General features: G+C 32.9%; 2 protein-coding genes across 7 annotated transcripts; one reads left to right on the forward strand and one right to left on the reverse strand.

Annotated features, from left to right (window-relative positions):
- Positions 1-1,835: 1,835 nt before the first annotated feature.
- LOC110656286 (uncharacterized) lies at positions 1,836-7,872 on the reverse strand. 4 transcript variants are annotated; one of them, XM_021812956.2, is made up of 9 exons: positions 7,607-7,872; positions 7,348-7,446; positions 7,138-7,181; positions 6,366-6,492; positions 6,167-6,230; positions 4,605-4,932; positions 3,105-4,148; positions 2,682-2,831; positions 1,836-2,526 (listed from the first exon to the last, which is right to left on the reverse strand). In XM_021812956.2, the coding sequence occupies exons 3-9, from the start codon at positions 7,162-7,164 to the stop codon at positions 2,092-2,094; spliced, it is 2,175 nt and encodes a 724-aa protein (XP_021668648.2). In that variant the 5' UTR covers positions 7,165-7,181; positions 7,348-7,446; positions 7,607-7,872; the 3' UTR covers positions 1,836-2,091. The 4 variants fall into 4 exon arrangements, with proteins under 4 accessions (XP_021668648.2, XP_021668645.2, XP_021668647.2 ...); XM_021812953.2 differs by having other exon boundaries at positions 7,138-7,235; positions 7,607-7,871; XM_021812955.2 differs by lacking the exon at positions 7,348-7,446.
- A 1,151-nt stretch (positions 7,873-9,023) lies between these two features.
- LOC110656287 (protein SPA1-RELATED 2) lies at positions 9,024-17,153 on the forward strand. 3 transcript variants are annotated; one of them, XM_021812958.2, is made up of 9 exons: positions 9,026-9,421; positions 9,761-9,902; positions 10,569-12,086; positions 13,290-13,447; positions 13,635-14,391; positions 15,056-15,202; positions 15,502-15,819; positions 15,969-16,028; positions 16,201-17,153. In XM_021812958.2, exons 3-9 carry the CDS (start codon positions 10,605-10,607, stop codon positions 16,390-16,392), a joined length of 3,114 nt encoding a protein of 1,037 aa, XP_021668650.2. In that variant the 5' UTR covers positions 9,026-9,421; positions 9,761-9,902; positions 10,569-10,604; the 3' UTR covers positions 16,393-17,153. The 3 variants fall into 3 exon arrangements, with proteins under 3 accessions (XP_057994854.1, XP_057994853.1, XP_021668650.2); XM_058138871.1 differs by lacking the exons at positions 15,502-15,819; positions 15,969-16,028; positions 16,201-17,153 and having other exon boundaries at positions 9,024-9,421; positions 9,802-9,902; positions 15,056-15,487; XM_058138870.1 differs by lacking the exons at positions 9,761-9,902; positions 15,502-15,819; positions 15,969-16,028; positions 16,201-17,153 and having other exon boundaries at positions 9,024-9,421; positions 15,056-15,486.
- The last annotated feature ends 950 nt before the right edge of the window (positions 17,154-18,103 follow it).

An 18,103-nucleotide genomic window follows, 5' to 3' on the forward strand; every position in this document is an offset into this window, starting at 1 on the left:
TCAGATAAAAAAGACAAAACACAATTGAAACGTGCACAATTTAAGAGCATTAATTAATTAAATTGCTGTTAATAAAAATATTATTTTAAACCTTTAAAAAAATATTATTTTAAAAATATCTTGCTAAAAAAATTTAATTATAAAAATTTTAAAATAATGATTTTAATTATTTCAACGTTGTTATAAAAAAAAGGTAAAGATTATTTTAAATTATTTTAATAATAGTTAAAATAATATTTTTAAAAAATATCTTTTTATCACGAACTTCAACGCCAGTACGACACCTTGATTAATGATTTAATAAAATAGTTTTTTTTAATACTTTATTGTCAAAAATGTACTTTTAAATTAAATTTAAAGAAATATGAATCATATGAAAATGCGTAAATTCTCATTATCATCAGAAAATTTATAATTTTATCATTGAATTTAATTTAAAAATTAATTTATGAGTTGAAAGTTTAAAATAATAAAATAGTATATTATTCTTAAAATTTTGCTAGTTTTTATTCCCTAGTGAAAAAAGTTGGAATATATTCTTTTCATTTTGGTGTTGTGAAAATGATTCTAACACTTTCATTTTAAATCTCATTTTCTCTTAAACACATCCTCTAGAGTTTCTTGTAAATATCAGCAACAGCAATACTTTCAACAAGGTCATCCTAATAATGGCCTATGGATAAGAATTCATAAAAAAATCTTGTATGATATTTACATTTATCTATGAAACATAATTAATTAATTAATTAATCAACTTTTAAGAATAAATTATTCCAACTCATTTATTGATAGTTGTCTAAAAATTTATATAATAATAAACATAGTCTCTGTATCAATTAATACTAACAAAACATCAATAAATTTTAATATTTAGACTAAACTTACTACATAATCATTGAGATATTTTCTTTTGACCCAATTTTATCATTTGTCTCATCTTCAAGCTATCAATACTATTTTCTCTGAATTTCTCGGTGATGTTGGATTAATAAAATAAAATTACTAACTCCTTCCTCTTATTTGTTGACGTGTTGATTCAGCAAATCCCCGTGCGTTAATAACAACCACAGATATCCTACTTGTGATTATTATTTTGTCAGGACCTAATTAATCAAGTTTGGTATCCAATCCTTGTCAGCCGCTTCGGCCAATTGGGTCAACTTTCAACCAAATTATTGTGTCGGGATTAAGTCGTAAATGCCCTCTTTAAAATAAATTCTTTATAAAAAGAAAACTTTAATTGAATTTTTATAAAATTATATTTTATTTTTATTTTTTATATAAAAATTTTTAATTTAAAAAAATTTAATTCTTTCATTTTAAATATAATAATTAATTAAAAAATTAATTAAATTAAATTATTATAAATGTTCACATTCCAAATAAGAGAAAAATTCATCTCAAATTAAGTTTTGATTTCAATTTTCATATAATTCTAATTTAATTTTAATTTTATTTAGGTTTAGTTATTGAAATTTTTTTTTTAATTTGATTTTAACTTATTCTATAACTTTTAATCCGATTTTTATAAGCATAAAACCAGTTTTCTTCTTTCTGAAAATAAAGAAAGAAAAAGAAAATTACATTTTAGAAGTATTGTACCTCACACTCACAGGCCCACTAGAAACATTTGTTTTTTTGTGGGATGATCCTAAAATGTGATTTGAAGTCATGAAAACCAATTATATAGGTCGACTATGATGATATTTCTCCCTGAGTCTGTACAAAGTCCTTTCCCATAAAGTTTTCAACTTGTTAAATTGCAAAAGTTACACATTTGACAATCATTCCCAAGCAAATGAAATTTTAACACAACTTATGAAAGGCAAACCCAGTGTTCAAAACCAAGCATTAATCATATACTGTAGAAAGGCTGAAGTTTTCCTCTGCAGTTTTGGTTCAACAGGAAGGTACAACAAAAATCTACATCAATCTTCATCAAGTCCCTTAAGAGTGCCGCTTTGTAAAGAATCGCAGATACATAAGCCTAATGCAACTGCCCCAGCTTTTGTGGACAAAATGCAGGGCAGTAAAATGCAGCATTATATGATCAAAATTTTTTTTATGAATTTATACTCACAAAAAGCATTATCAGCACTCAATTCGAACAGCACCACTCTCAGATGAAATGAACTTTGGTTTCCTAACTACTTGCTCCAAGCATTGGATGACATCCCCAATCTGGAAATCATCACAATCACAGAGCACAAGTCCACATTCATTTCCTTTCCCTACTTTTTCCACATCCTGCTTCTCTCGCTTGAGAGACTTGCAAGATCCTTCAAACACAACTTCCCCACTCCTTAGAAGCCTCATGATTGCTGATTTGGTAACATGGCCATCTATCACCCTGCAGCCAGCAATCGTCACATCAGCTCCTACAGACTTGCTCCTCCCCTTGAGCTCAAAGATATTCAGCACTTCAGCCTCCCCAGCTACCTGGGTCTCAAAAGTTCCAGGGGCCTTTTCCACTATTAATTTGCCAGCTTCCTCCAAAAGGTGATAGATCACACGGTGTTGCATTATCTACATCCATTGAATTAATCAATACAAATAACAAATCAACAGCCCATGCTCATGAATATTACTTTGATTTTTTTTTTTTTTTAAAGTTTCCTGGATAGTTAAAAACATAAATAAATCAGTCCTATAATGATTTAAGGTTAATAACATGCCAGTACCTTTATCCTGGCTTGAGTTGCAGCCAAACTAACAGAGCTAGGTGGAGTCTTCACATTGAATCCAACTATACAAGCACCACAGGCTTGTGCCAAGTCCACATCAGACTGAGAAATAGGCCCAACACCAACATGGACTACATTCACAAAAACCTGGCAACATAATTTAAAAACATGTTAAGCATAATTGGGGACCATACTAAGGGCATAAATAATTGAAGAAATAGCAAACAATAAGAAGACTGATAAGTAATAACCACCAAGCGAGGAAGAAATAATCCTTTCAGGAACAAGAATAAAATTCCACAGAAATAACTGTTAACCAAAATGTTCCACCATTCATTGCATTAAAGCATTAGCACATACGAGAGCGATAACAATGATATTAAGCATTAATTCAGGCACGTGGCAGTATCATTTGGTTACCTGGGGACTATTTAAAGTCTTTAGTGCATCTGTTACAGCCTGGACAGTTCCCTGCACATCTGCTTTTACAATTATTGGCATTTCAATCCTCTCAGGCACAGGCATGTCATCTGATGCTTCTGTGGTTTCCGTTCTTTCATCAATCATCTGCATAAGTCTATCTTTCTCAAATTTCCTTTTCCTCCCTGCACTAAGCATCCTAGCTCGCTCTTCAGATTCCACAACAACAATATCATCACCAGCCATAGGAAGCCCCTTAAGCCCCTCAATCTCAATCGGCATTGCTGGTTTAGCCCTATCAGTTAACTTCCCTACCATGTCCCTAATAGCTCTTATTCTGCCCCACTCAGAACCCACAACCACATGCTGTCCACAAACCAAAGTCCCTGCTTTCACTATTGCAGTAACCAATGGACCACGTCCTTTGTCAAGTCTAGCCTCTACTACATAAGCTTGAGCAGGGCCATCAACACGCGCTTTTAGGTCCATAATCTCCGCCTGAAGAAGTAAAGCCTCCTCCAAATCATCCAATCCAGTATTTTTAACAGCTGACACTTCAACAACTTGAACATCCCCACCCATCTCCTCCAGCTGCAAGCCCTCCGATGCAAGCTGGATTTTAACTCTCTCAGGATTGGCTGCAGGTTTGTCACATTTATTAATTGCAACTACAATTGGTACATTAGCTGCTTTAGCATGGGACATGGCTTCAAGAGTTTGAGGCATCACCCCATCATCAGCAGCAACAACAAGCACAACTATATCTGTCACTGCTGCACCTCTTGCTCGCATCGCACTAAAAGCAGCATGACCAGGAGTATCAAGGAATGTGATTGATGACCCTGATGGCATGCCCACAACAAAAGCACCCAGATGCTGAGTTATCCCCCCAGCTTCCTTGGCTGCTACTGATGTTTGACGCAAAGCATCTAAAAGTGAAGTTTTACCATGGTCAACATGTCCCATGACAGTCACAACAGGAGGACGTGGAAGAATTTCTGCACCTTTGTTGGAGTGTTGCCTCCTGACTTTGATCCCAACTTCCTGCATATTTAATATAAAGAAATCCCCTTTAAGTTTTCAAAGCAGCTGAAACACAAGTGACCATGGTGATCTTGGGGGGAAAGGGACAAAAGAAAAAGAGAAAGTCAGGGGCCTAAAACCTAGCTCAGGAATCCTAGAGAGACCACGTCTATGGTTAGCATCTGAAAGCCAACATAAATTTGTTGTTTCTAATCCTTACACTACAACAAAGTCATGCGTCATAATTAATATACATTGTCAAACAGCCTGCAGTAATTGTCAAACAACAATACCATATAATCAAATACCACGGAAAACAGATTAATTCCTTTGGCAGCATATTGTGACTATTTAAATTTGCTTTCAGGTAAAAAATTGAGAACTGGATATAAAATGAATTTTTCCAATTTTCTGTCATCTTTGAGTTTGTATGATGAAAAGCATTATATAAGTCTTGCAACTAAGAAAGGGAAATACCATTCCAACCAGCTCTGCAACATCAATGCTGAGGGGATCAAATTCTGAACCAGCCTTTTCCCCAACATTAACAAGAATATCTTGCAGAGTAGCAATGGACTCACCAGTGCGCTTTGCAAGCTCAACAATGGTCATGCCTTCAAATATGTCCACTGTTTTATCTTGCAAAGACTTGGTATTTCTTTTCAGTTTAGGAGCCACATATGGAGCTTCAATAGGTGGCTTTCTATCCTTTTTCTTAAACTTTCCTTTAGTTTGGATCTTTAAACCAACTGGCTGATCATTATTTCGTCTTCTAGCCAACAGTTCTGGAGTGGCATGAAAACACCTAAGCAAGATAAACAAAACCATTATTTGGTCAAAACATCCAAGTAGAAATTTTATCCAAAACATTCAGGTTTCCAAAGCATTACATTTTATTGATATCACCATTAACTCCAATTGGAATAGCCTCAAACATCAAACAGTGAACATGGTTGCCATTTTACTTTGACAAGTCAAGTTGCCACCCAAAAATAAAACACACTTAACAACATCTAGCATGAACTTTACAATGTCAAATAATAGCTAAGTGCACTTGCACTTGACAAGTATGCACGGACATAGAATAAAACAAAGAGTGGGAAAACATTATTGGGAAGGAAATACAACTTGTAAGGAAAATAGAATGAAAGAGGAAGATACATGATAATTTATTATGATATCTGGTTCATTCAACGATAATTTCTTTTATTGTGACAAGTTTGATCCTAAGCCAAATTAAGGAAATTTTAAACCTAGGCAAGACCCTTGCCGCCACCAAGTTTTACTACCTAGCCTACACAAGTTTACCTGTATCTCGTCCTATTAACTAGGGGTGAGCAGATTTCGGTTTAGACCAAAAAACCGAATCGAACTGAGTCAATTCGGTTCAATCTGTTCGGTTTTAAAATTCAATCGGTTCGGTTCGGTTATTTTCATAAAAAATAAAAAAAACCGAACCGAACCAAAATTACTAATATATATAAAGGAAACCCCAAGATTTTTGAGTTTTGATTTCTAAGTTTTTTTTTTTTTATGTTTTTGTTATTGAGATTTAATGTTGAAAACATGAAATTTTACAAAATTCGGTTTGATCAGTTTAAAACAGAACCGAACCGATATTTATCGGATTGATTTGGTTCGGTTTTCTCTTAATAATCGATTCGGTTCGGTTTTTAAAATTTTTTATTTTCAGTTTTCGACTTTATCGGTTCGGTTTTGGTTCGGAACCGAACCGACCATTTGCACACCCCTACGTATTAACTACATGAAATCATCATGCAAACATAATAGAATATCAAATATGACATCAAATTACTCTTTGCAAAACAGGGTGATGTCACGTCAACCAGGCCAAACTAAAAAAGATTTAAAAACCAATAACAAAAGAAAAAGTGAGACTGATACATTGCCTGTAGTTTAGCTACTACCAAGTGTAGTTTTCAAAAGAGAAAAAAAAGACATGGAGACAGTAAATAAACCTAGCATTCCTTAGAACAAATAAAAAATAAATTAATGCCAGAAGAAATATATAAACATACCGTATAAAGGATTCTTTCGTAGAGAAAATGTGATGGCCCCTGAAAAATGAGCTGAAAGAAAACTCTGCATCACAAATTTTTAGAAGCAAATGAATATGAGAAAGCCATACAGTTGGGAACAAAGATTTTTTATGAGTTGAATTGCAAAAGAAGGATGTAAATTAGAAGCATGAGAAACATGCATGCATTTTCAGTGTACCAGGTATGCCTCTGGCTGAAGTAGAAACAGATTTCACTGCAAACTCAAGATTATTTTTAGAAGTTAACCCCACTTCTTTCCCTAGAGATGGTGAAGTCCAAACTCTAACCATATCACCATGAATAAACTGCAAAATAGTCAAATGAATATTCTTCAGATATGCAATGTGAGAGAGAGAGAGAGAGAGAGAGAGAGAGAGAGAGAGGTTAAACATATAATCTGAATGAGAAAATGTGACCAAGGTGGTTTTATTAAGAATGTCAATATCAATCGGTAAGCGTTTGGTTCCTAGTTTAAAGTAGAAGAGACAATAAAATAATGTTGTCTGGCATCCCTTCTTGGCCTCTGAAAGAAGCAAGCAGAAAAAGAAAAAAAAGAGCATAATATTCATATACATAAATTAACTCTGTCAACTAAAACTAGAAGTTCAGCAATTGTACTTTAAAAAACTAAAGAAAAAAATTACTAACTTTGTTTCAACTCCTCTACACAGCATTTGCCTGCATAATTCACAAGATAAATATGCTACGTTTTTAAACCAACAATCACCCATTAAAATTATAAATTTTTCTCTTTTATTTCCAAATGTTTTCGAGCAATGGGGTTTCCATTAAGTCAAAATCGTAATCATATATCATCCCTATTAACTGTTCAAAAAAAAAAAAAAAACTCTAATTTCATAATGTTCAAGGTTCAAATTCTGCTAGGCGGAAATCCTCAAAATACAAACACAAGTAGTAAAAACAAATAAAAAGGAAAAATTATATCTTACCCTTTTCCGAGCTGCTCTCCAAGCCATTCATATGCCTCTTTTAACTATACAAAACCCGATGCAGAGAAAAACGCAATCAAGAGCCCGTAGCAAAAGAGCTATAGAAAAAAAAAAAAAAAAAAAGGCAATACACTCAAATCTTAATCAATTTTCATGCACTAGTATGAATTTACGTCATTCAATATAATAACTTAAATAAATCAACATTACAGAGTCCTTTCTAGTTTCTACAAATCTGTCTCTGTATTCACTGATTAGTCTTCTGAAATCAAATCAAACTTTTCTCTCACCCCACCAACCGTCAAGAACCTTGTATGAATTCGAATCAAAATTCAAAATTTTCACATCATACCTTCTTCTTGAGGTAAATAATTGATAAACACTTATTGCAGTATATAACGAAGCAAACCTTGATTATTGAAGAACGAAATTCAAAACCCAGGAACGAAGGAGTAAATTGAACACTTACCAATCAGAATACACCCATAAACTGGCAGCAATTCATAGACGAATGTGGCTCCCTCAAATAACTCTTTACAAGGGAAGCTGTATCCAGATAAATAAATTATTAAGAAAAAGGATATTTATAATATATGGGAGCTGCGGTAGCGATTTTGTGGAGCAAGTTCGCTCGTCTCTTGCTGATGAAACTCTTTTAGAAGTAGAACCTCTTGTCTAATCAGGGTTTCTGAGGTTGAGATCCTAAGGCAATGGGTGTTTTTACCACGCTGTCGTGATTATATTTACACATGGTTTGGTTTTATTTTTTAAGTTAGGATTCTTGTGTTTCAGTTTGGTATAAATTAAAATACAAAATTTAATTAAATTTCATATGATTTTTATTTAATATAATTTTATATTAAAATTTATTTTAAAAAAATTATCTTTATAAAAAAATATCTATTTTTAAATAATATACACTTTAGTTTTTTTTAACTCCACACTTTGTTTTTATTATGCACATAAAAATGACAATACATAAAATACTCACCTAAAATTAAATTTAATTAATATTTTTAATATTTAAATCTATTTTATACTCTATTATTAATATAAAAAAAATTAACTCGATTTATTTTATATTTTTTAATTAATAATTTATATAAAAATATATTTTATTGATAATTATATTTTAAAATTTAATAATTTTATAAATTTATTTAAAATGTAATATAAAAGCTTCTAATTACCATTAAAAATATATATTTTATTTAATTAATTATTTATATAAACATTTGAAATTTAAATAAATCTTAAATCTGAATATATACTATTTAAAATATTATTTTTACTTATAATAAATTATCCACATTTTAATATTTTGAGATTCATTTTGAATTTATTGGTAGATAGATGAAATTGAATTAATCACTAATCGCTAACTTTAAATTTAATGAGTATATAATCGTTACATTGAAAAACTTTTAAAAAAAATAAAATATAAATTTAAAAATTATTAAAAGAGTATTTAATTTAGATTATAAGTAATTAAATGTATTTATAAATAAAAAATTATAAATAAATTAATATTTAATTTAAAAAAATTATTTAAGATAAAGTTAAAAGTCTTTCTATTTATAACTCACTTATTTATTTTTAAATTATATTTTAATTAAATAAAAAAATATATTATTCTAATAATTTTTTTAAATTTCAATATTATTATCAATTTAACAATTACATTACTTAATAATATTTTTTTATAATATATTTTTTTTATTATTTTAATAAATTTAATTATTTTCAAACACTTTTAAATCAAACATTATTAATTTTAAATAATCCTCCTAAATAATTAATTAGTATTCAACTCAAACGTCTTACAAAATAACTAAACATAAATTTAAGAACATTAAAATGTTGCGCCCTCCCCTCCCCTCCCAACTCCCTCTGCTTCCACGCCAACTCCCCCCTTCACCCCCTGCTCTAGCGACTTCCCTCCGTCCACGTCCCCCGCCCCCACATACACACCCTCTGCTACAACGCGGACCACCCAACACTCCCTGTTTCCGCCCGAAACCCCCATCCCCCTGCTTCGTCTGGAAAACCACCCCCCCCCCCCTTCCTCCTCCACTGCCACTGCTCTGGCTGCCCACTCCACACCCTCCAAATTCATCAGCCATCATCCTGCAGCTCATCGTCGTAGGTGATTTGCATAGGATTCAATTTCCAGATAAGCGGTGGAGGTGATGTTTCTTGCTGCAGTGCCGTCTTTGCTGCTGCGGTAGAATTTCCCATGGTTTCCCCAAAAGAAGTGTTTGCGATTTCTCCTGTAACGATTGTGGTAATTTGCGATTTCTATAATGCTTTGGGTAATTTGCCTTTTTGGTAATGAGTTGTAATGGAAAATCTGTACTTTGTGATTTCTGTTATTTGTAAATTGCTTTATTTTCAAACCGGGGGCGGTGTGATTGAATTGCGGTTTTTGACAAATCTATTTACCTAGTTTTTAACTTTATGTTTTATCTAAAAAAAATTTATAGTTGAGACTTTGAGACTTCACACTGGATGAGAGAGAGAAGCAATAGCTTTTATATATATATATATATATATATATATATATATATATATATATATATATATATATATATATATATATTTTTTTTTTTTTTTTCTATTTCAGGCAAGTGCCATTTTCTCTCCCTCTCCAACTTCTCGTTTCAGGGTTTTATAGGGTTTTCAGGATCATCGAAATACTTGTTATACCCTTCGCATTTGGTGCTGGAGAGAATCTCACTCTCTCTCATCACTATACGGGATTGCTGGTTAGTTCCTCCTTTTCGGTGCCAAATTTTGGTCTTGCTACGTTTTTTTTATTTGGATTACTAGTTTAATTGTTTTTCCGGCATTTCCTTCCTGGTTTCTAAGAAAATTGGGGGAAAGAAATAGAAAAGTTACATGGAAATTTTGAGGTATTCTTAGTTTTTTTAAGGCTATATTTTTTTTTTTATGTGGTTGTTTAGGAAACAAATATTTGGCTAAATTTGTTTTATTTCTTTCATGAACTGATTCTTACCCGTCAGGCAGACCTTTACCTGTTTCTTTTTAATAATTTTTCTGGGTTTTCATTTTGTTGAAGTTGTGAGCTTTTTTTTTTTTTTTTTTACTAATGGTTGTTTTAGAATTGATAATCTCAATTTTTTGGACCGTTTAGTTTGAGATTTTGGTTATTTCTTTTCCTCTTTCTTTGTATGGAAGTGAAGTTTTATTGTTTAATCTGGTACACTTGTTATTGCTCAATGATGTGCATTTAAAGCTGTGAACTTTTAGCGTAGTGAATTGGTTGTCTTCTGATCTCAATTTTGCCATTTTGAATTATGACTAAGACTATTACTTTAATCTTCTCAGCTCAGTAAAAGTAAAACTATTGATAATACAAACAGATCCTGAAATTTTTTACTGAAGCAAGTTCTATGTTTATATACTTATAGATGGATACTTATTAAGGAGTAGTCTATTTGGATGGTATGGATGAAGGATTGGGTGAGGAACTGGCTCCAGTTGATGTGGCAGGGGGGGCACACCTTCATAACAAAGAGAATGAATATTCCCTGAAACCACCTGAAAGCTCCAACATATTGGAATCTCATGATATGGTTACACCTTGCGAGGCTGAGAGCTCATTCCACATACTTGCAGATATTTTGGATTCCAATAATTTAAATAGGGTAAACCCTGTAGATGCATGTGAACAGCCATGTGCTAGCCCTTGTTATATGCATGATGTTGGGAACATGGTTGAAGAATTAATGGTGACAAATTATGATGATTCAAACTTCGCTATAGTTGGAACATCGAACAACAGAGAAAGAATGCAAGCTAGGCAGAGTCAGTGGCAGCATTTTTATCATCCTGAAGGTGAATCAGGAATTGGGAGCTCACGTACCAATACCTTATGCAGGGACAATGTTCAGGGAATGTCAAGTGGCAGGGAACATGTGAGGTATGCATCTTCCCCTATGTTTTTGGGCCACAAAACATCAAACGATGGCTACAATGAAGGGATGGAGCAACCAAATGTTGAACATAAAGAGGATTCACACAATATGATCTCTCATGGTGGTATTCGGACAAAGATTCTAACAAAATCAGGATTCTCAGAAATTTTTATAAAAAATACATTGAAGGGTAAGGGGATCATTTTTAGAGCTCCACACCATGAAAGTCCAAGATTTGTGCCAAAAGATGAGAATAATGGAAAGGCTGCTACTGGTAATTTGGAAGCTTCTAACTCTTTGCTGACTTTAGGTGCAAAAACAGCAATGCATTCTTCCTTTGGTATTGCTGGGCCAAGGCCTGCTGGTTCTGATCATGAAGGAGTTGCTTTGCGACATTGGTTGTGTGCACGACATAAAGTGAATAAAGTTGAGTGCTTGCATATATTTAGACAGATTGTTGATCTAGTGGATAATTCTCACTCACAAGGTGTTGCCTTGGGTGGCTTACGGCCTTCATTCTTCAAGTTGTTGCGATCAAATCATGTAAAATATGTTGGTTTAGCTGCTCAAGGGGATATGCTAGGGAGTGCTATGGATCAAGATATACCTTGTTCAGAGAATCATGTAGTTAGGAGAAGGCCAGCAGAGCAGGGAATGTTACCTTTTGTTGGTGTATTTGCAAAGAAGCAAAAGTTCAGTGAGAACACAAACCATATTAGGCAGTGGCCTCAGTTTACTGCACAATATGGCTTCAAAACTGAAACTGCTAATGATGGTAACATCAATGTTTCCAGTGCACACTATTCTCATAAGGAACTCACTGAACATAATCCAAATGTAGAATGTGGAATTCAGAGCAAGAGCAGCCATCACCTGTCCAGTACAGTTCAACAGCAGTCGACATCCATTGATGGGTCAGAAGAGAAGTGGTATGCAAGTCCCGAGGAGCTGAGTGAGGGAATCTGCACAATATCATCAAATGTATATAGTCTGGGTATTCTACTGTTTGAGGTACAAATGGCTTATATGATTTTGCTTCTTCTAAATTATGGTAGGATAATGTTACTATGAAAAGTTTTATGTGTTGCTGCCCAAAGGAAAATCAGTGACCACATTTACACTCTGGTGCAAATTATTATGCCTTAATTTGCATTGTGCAGATTCTCATGTCTCAATGTGTTTGACAAGCATAATATTTTGAGAAATATAGCTATGATTCTTGTAAGTTTGTGCTGAATTTTAAAACTTTGAGGCAAGAGGTGAGATTTATCTGCTCGTGCAGACTCTATCTTTTACATTCATAAGGCATTATGTTGTATTTTGTGTACACTATGGCTTTAGTTCACAAATTTTTAGTCCTGCACTTATTCTCTGAGCGCATTCACTAAAATGTAACTTGACCAACCATCTTGGATATTTTTTTTTGTTACTTTATTTTTATTATTCATTTGTTTTTGGGTCTCTCACTTCTTGTAATGCTACTCATTTTGTAACTCATAAGAAGTTAAATGTTCAAAGAACTTTGGTATGCACATGGTAGCAGCACTAGTAATTGATGAAATTGATGTTTTCATCTGAGTCTAGTATTGGTAACATCCTTCTTACATACCTATTAGCTATGCGTTATTCTGAATATTGTTTGTCATAACCTACGTTTTGTTTTGGGTTAAAGTGGAATTGAGGGCAAATTGTTGTAATGATTATTGAACACTGCACTAATTTTCAATTTTGGTTATGCAACTTTAATATGGTTACTGAACTCTAATTTTGTTGCAATTAGGGCACTCTTAGCTGATGCTACAGAGATTCCAGCAAGAATTCACTGGAAATCTATCATGACATACAAGTCACTGTATGATAACACTAAAAATGAGGTCTAGACCAAATACCAAATTGAGGAAACCATAATTTCTCTCTCTCTCTCTCTCTCTCTCTCTCTCTCTCTCTCTCTCTCTCTCTCTCTTTTTCTATAAAATCAGCTTAAATTAAATGCCACATCAAGTTTCTGACTTTGTGATGGTTTCTCGCTATAATAAGGTAAAAGTATCATAGTTGAAACAAAATAAAAGTTTAGTGACTAAATTGCAACAAATTAATGCTTTGTGAACGCAATGAATATTGGTTCAAAATTCATTGACTGTTAGAATAATTTGCCCCAGGAATTGAATATAAGCTTTCTATTCTATTTGATTAATTTGCAGTTGATTCTTTCAGTTGCTTGGTCGCTTTAATTCGCAAAGAGAACATGCTACAGCAATGTCAGACCTGCGTCTCAGAATACTTCCTCCCCATTTTTTATCAGAAAATCCAAAGGAAGCTGGATTCTGCCTCTGGTTACTTCATCCTGAACCTTCATCACGACCAACAACTAGGTAGTACTTACACTTTTTTAATTTATAAAGTGTTGAATGTGTCTTTAATGCAAAGACTTCAGAATCATCACTTTTAGCTAGGCTATAATGTTAAATTACTAGGGAGGATTACAATGTATGAAGTTAGATTAAGTTTAGGGTAAGAGGGAAATCCTACAACCTGAAGTGATTAAGTTTTGTGTGACAGGGAAATCCTACAATCTGAAGTGCTTAAAGGATTGCAGGAGGTATCTGCAAAAGAATTGTCATCTTCCATTGACCAAGATGATACTGAATCAGAGCTGTTATTGCATTTCCTTATTCAATTAGAAGAGCATAAGCAGAAGCACGCCTCCAAGTTAGCAGATGATATTAGGTGTGTAAAAGCAGATATTGAAGAGGTTGAGAGGAGGAAGTGTTCAAAGAATACCTTGGGGACTAAATTATCACCTATTTGCAGTACAAATGAAATGAGGTTGGCAAGCAACATGAACCAACTTGAAAGTGCCTACTTTTCCATGAGAACCAAAATCCAGCTCCTTGAAACTGATGCTACCACACACCAAGATAGGGAAATATTAAGGAATCGTGAGAACTATCATATAGCAGTGGAGGGTGGAGAAAGTAAGAATCCAATTGATCGTCTTGGAGCTTTTTTTGATGGTTTGTGCAAGTATGCCCGTTATAGTAAGTTTGAAGTACGGGGGCTACTAAGAACTGGGGATTTTAACAATTCTGCAAATGTAATTTGCTCTTTGAGCTTTGACCGGGATGTCGACTACTTTGCCACGGCTGGAGTATCGAAGAAAATAAGGATATTTGAGTTTAATGCACTCTTAAATGATTCTGTTGATATTCACTATCCAGTTATTGAAATGTCGAACAAATCAAGGCTTAGCTGTATTTCCTGGAATAGCTACATCAAGAATTATGTGGCTTCAACTGACTATGATGGTGTTGTAAAGGTGTGTGTAGATTGCCTGTCTTTACTGTTTCCAACCTTGTCAAATTAATGGCATGGATATGGAGTTTGCTGCATTAGATTTCAAAATACAAATATATAGACTATAGTGGATCTAATCTCATAATTTTATATTTTTTTTCTTGCTGCAAAATTTTCATCATCAGTTCACATGAAATGCTATTTGTCCGTAGAACTAAAATAGGTTGAGTTTGCTTATCAAGTTGATGGATGGCTTGGAACTTTTCTGTTGAATTTGGATTATTCATACAAAAATTTCATCTGGATTTAATCACTTTTTGGTTGCCATAATTGTCTTCCATCTTTTCCTTTTCTAGAACTCCGTTAGCCTTGATAATTATTTTCAAATAGCACCTAAAAAACTATTTGGATTAACTCCAGGAATTTTCTAGGGTGTTTATTTCACATCTGGTGTTGGAGGTTTGTCGACTTATTGAAGTGTGTAGTGCTGGTTCATGTTCTCTCATCTAGTCACTGTCTGCTAGTTAATCACTCACTCTCTTTAAATGTCCACACATGTATGTGTTACAGGCTGCTTGTTTCTGCTTTCCCCTGTATATTTCAGATGTTCTGTGGAGAGGATATATTCCTCATATTTATCAACTTGCTTCATTGCTCATGACATGATTTACTTGGATGGATTCCAGTTATGGGATGCAAGCACTGGTCAAGGGATTTTTCAATATAATGAACATGAAAGGAGGGCTTGGTCTGTTGACTTTTCTCAAGTATATCCAACAAAATTAGCCAGTGGAAGTGATGATTGTTCTGTGAAGCTTTGGAGCATTAATGAGGCATGTTCATTCTTTCTTAGCATTTTGAAAGGAATAGTGTACAGTGTTTCATAATGAAGGACATTGAATATATATACATTTAATTTTTTGTTCCAGTATTTCCGTTATCTTCTTGATCTGTACTGCAGCACATCATGTGCCCACTGGAATTAACGGCCACAATTTATCATGATTAGTGTTCCAAATGAGCTTTGTCATATTTCCATGTTTTGTCTCTTCTTGCTTTAGATATTGCATGAAGTTTCTAATATTCTTCCATAATTTGTTTAAAAGCTTATGCATTGCATGCTTTTCTGCAGAAAAATAGTTTAGACACAATCAGGAGCATTGCAAATGTCTGCTGTGTTCAGTTCTCTTCTTATTCAACTCATTTGTTGGCATTTGGGTCAGCAGATTGCAGAACCTATTGCTATGATCTTCGGAATTTAAGAACACCCTGGTGTGTATTGACTGGTCATGACAAAGCAGTGAGCTATGCAAAATTCTTGGACCCTGAAACTCTGGTTACTGCATCCACTGACAACTCCTTAAAACTTTGGGATCTCACTAAAGCTAGTTCTACTGGCCTGTCCAGCAATGCTTGCAGTTTAACCTTTAGTGGACACACTAATGAGAAGGTTGGTGTTTGCATGCTAGGTTTTAACCTTTACATTAGCTATATTTCACAGACAGTTGCTAATTCTTATTGCTGTTGTTCTGTATGTTTTCATTTTCCTATTTTCATTTCCATGGGTTGGTTTTAATTTTGTATTTCTTACTTATTCAGAATTTCGTGGGTTTATCTGTTGCTGATGGTTATATGGCATGTGGTTCAGAAACAAATGAGGTATGTTTTCGGTTCCTAATGCTGGTGAGTTTGCTGGGAAATTAGTTGCACAGAAAGGGGAAAAAGGATAGGATGAAAAGGAATTTTTTTGCTTCAGACATGTAATTTTTAGATATTTGCAGAAGTAGGATTATCATCACTGACTTTTTGAAGTGATCTTGTCTCCTTTCAGGTTTATGCTTACTATAGATCCCTACCTATGCCAATCACTTCACACAAGTTTGGCTCAATTGATCCTATTTCTGGGAAGGAGACGGATGATAGCAATGGGCAGTTTGTTTCTAGTGTCTGCTGGAGAGGGAAATCAGACATGGTTGTTGCTGCTAATTCAAATGGGTGTATTAAAGTGTTGCAAATGGTTTGAAGTAAAGGGAAACGTCCTAAATCAATTAGGAAATCAGATTCTTCTTGCTTCTTTTCCAGCTCGGGAAAATCCAGAAATCTGGAGGCCTGCTTTAAAGTCTGAAGTTGGCAAGGTGAAACTTATCATCTATTCTACATTTTTTTGTGTGAGATAGTAGGACTCCAGAGAGGTGAATTACAAACTTTCAGTTAGTCACAAATTCTGATTCCTTATCTCCAGTTAGAGGTGCAGGAAATAAGATCTGCGGGTAACAACTCCAGAATATTATTTCTCACTAAGGGAATGGGCTCTTAATGCCTGCTTGTGAGTATAAAACAAAGAAGAAAGAGATCCATATTAGCATTGGCGTTGGGATGAAGGCAATCCTGGATAAAAGTTTAAAAAATCTTGAAAGAGATGTTGTTGCTGAATGTCAAGGTCAAACATGCATTTGCTTCTGATAACAATTGTTGAATTGGCGTGCAGTCCTTTCAGAAGAAAGCTTTGAAGCAATGTCAACACTTCGACCAATTCAACAAATTCCGTATTGTATGCTCAGAGGAGGGGGATGGTTGGGTGAGGGGGAAGGAGAAGGAATTTGTGTTGTATCCACAAGTAGGAAAGCCAGCTTTTGTAAAATTTTTGAGAAAAAAATCTATATATATATATATATATATATATATATATATATATATATATATTGTAAATCGTGCACGTTGTGTTCTTGTTGTATGCTATTGATCACGAAGTTCAAATGGCTGATTTATGGAAACTTAAGGAAAGATATCGAAATCTGTCTATGATGAGTACCACCGGCTAGGCTTAGCCATGGTCTGATTCGGCTCGGAAACCAGCTTGAATTGAATTATTTTTTTCTTATTAATCGAATTGAAATTGATTGGTTTCATTCCATTCAATTTAAAGTTAAAATTAATTTTTTAAAAAAAATTGAAAAATAATTTAATTGCTATATTAATTTAAAATTTGACCAAATTAAGTTAAATAAAATTTAAACCGATTTAAAATCAAAACTGAGATGAAAAGATTCTGCGAGGTTTGTTTAATATTAAGGGCAAAAATTATTTTTCTGATTAAGAAAACACTAAGTCATTTTTAATTAAAATATCATTTTATTTTGCAAAATTTAATTTTTTTAATCCTTTTATGAAAAACATGTACTTATTTTAATTTTAAATATTTATACTATTTAGTTTTATAATTTTAATAATTTATATTATTTAATTCATATAATTTTAATTATTTAAATGTCTCTTTGATTAAGGCTAAAACAAGTTTTTTAATGCTTTATTTGACAAAAGTATATTGAAAGTGCTGAAGTGTTTGATTTTACAAAATATATAAATGTTTTTATTGAATTTTTAAAAAGTGAAAATTAAGTAATTAATTTTGATAAAACACGAGACTTAATAATAATTTATTCTTTGAAAAGTGCATTTTATAGTTATTTGATTTTATGTAAAATAAAAATATTTTATTATAAAAAAAATAAAATAATTTAACTTAACCTAAATTTTCAACTATAAAATAATTTTTTTTAAATAATTAATTATAAAAAAATTTATTAATTTAAAAAAATTCTCTCATAAAAAATACATGCAATATTTAAAAAAAAATAAACAATATTTAATAAACTTTAAACTTGTTTCTATAATTTTTTAATAAAATTTATCATATATAAATTATATATTAAATTTTTAAAAAAATTGTATGT

This window comes from Hevea brasiliensis, chromosome 16 (assembly GCF_030052815.1).
Source record: "Hevea brasiliensis isolate MT/VB/25A 57/8 chromosome 16, ASM3005281v1, whole genome shotgun sequence".
Taxonomy (NCBI): domain Eukaryota; kingdom Viridiplantae; phylum Streptophyta; class Magnoliopsida; order Malpighiales; family Euphorbiaceae; genus Hevea; species Hevea brasiliensis.

What these genes read in the sequence shown, in the direction of transcription:
- LOC110656287 (XM_021812958.2), top strand. Translation starts at nt 10,605, where the DNA reads ATGGATGAAGGATTGGGTGAGGAACTGGCTCCAGTTGATGTGGCAGGG. An exon ending in TCATCACGACCAACAACTAG is followed by an intron (nt 13,448 to 13,634) that starts GTAGTACTTACA and finishes TTTGTGTGACAG; the next exon opens with GGAAATCCTACAATCTGAAG. An exon ending in AGCTTTGGAGCATTAATGAG is followed by an intron (nt 15,203 to 15,501) that starts GCATGTTCATTC and finishes GCTTTTCTGCAG; the next exon opens with AAAAATAGTTTAGACACAAT.
- LOC110656286 (XM_021812955.2), bottom strand. Translation starts at nt 7,164, where the DNA reads ATGGCTTGGAGAGCAGCTCGGAAAAGG. An exon ending in ACGAAAGAATCCTTTATACG is followed by an intron (nt 4,933 to 6,166) that starts GTATGTTTATAT and finishes TATCTTGCTTAG; the next exon opens with GTGTTTTCATGCCACTCCAG. An exon ending in TTGCAGAGCTGGTTGGAATG is followed by an intron (nt 4,149 to 4,604) that starts GTATTTCCCTTT and finishes TTAAATATGCAG; the next exon opens with GAAGTTGGGATCAAAGTCAG.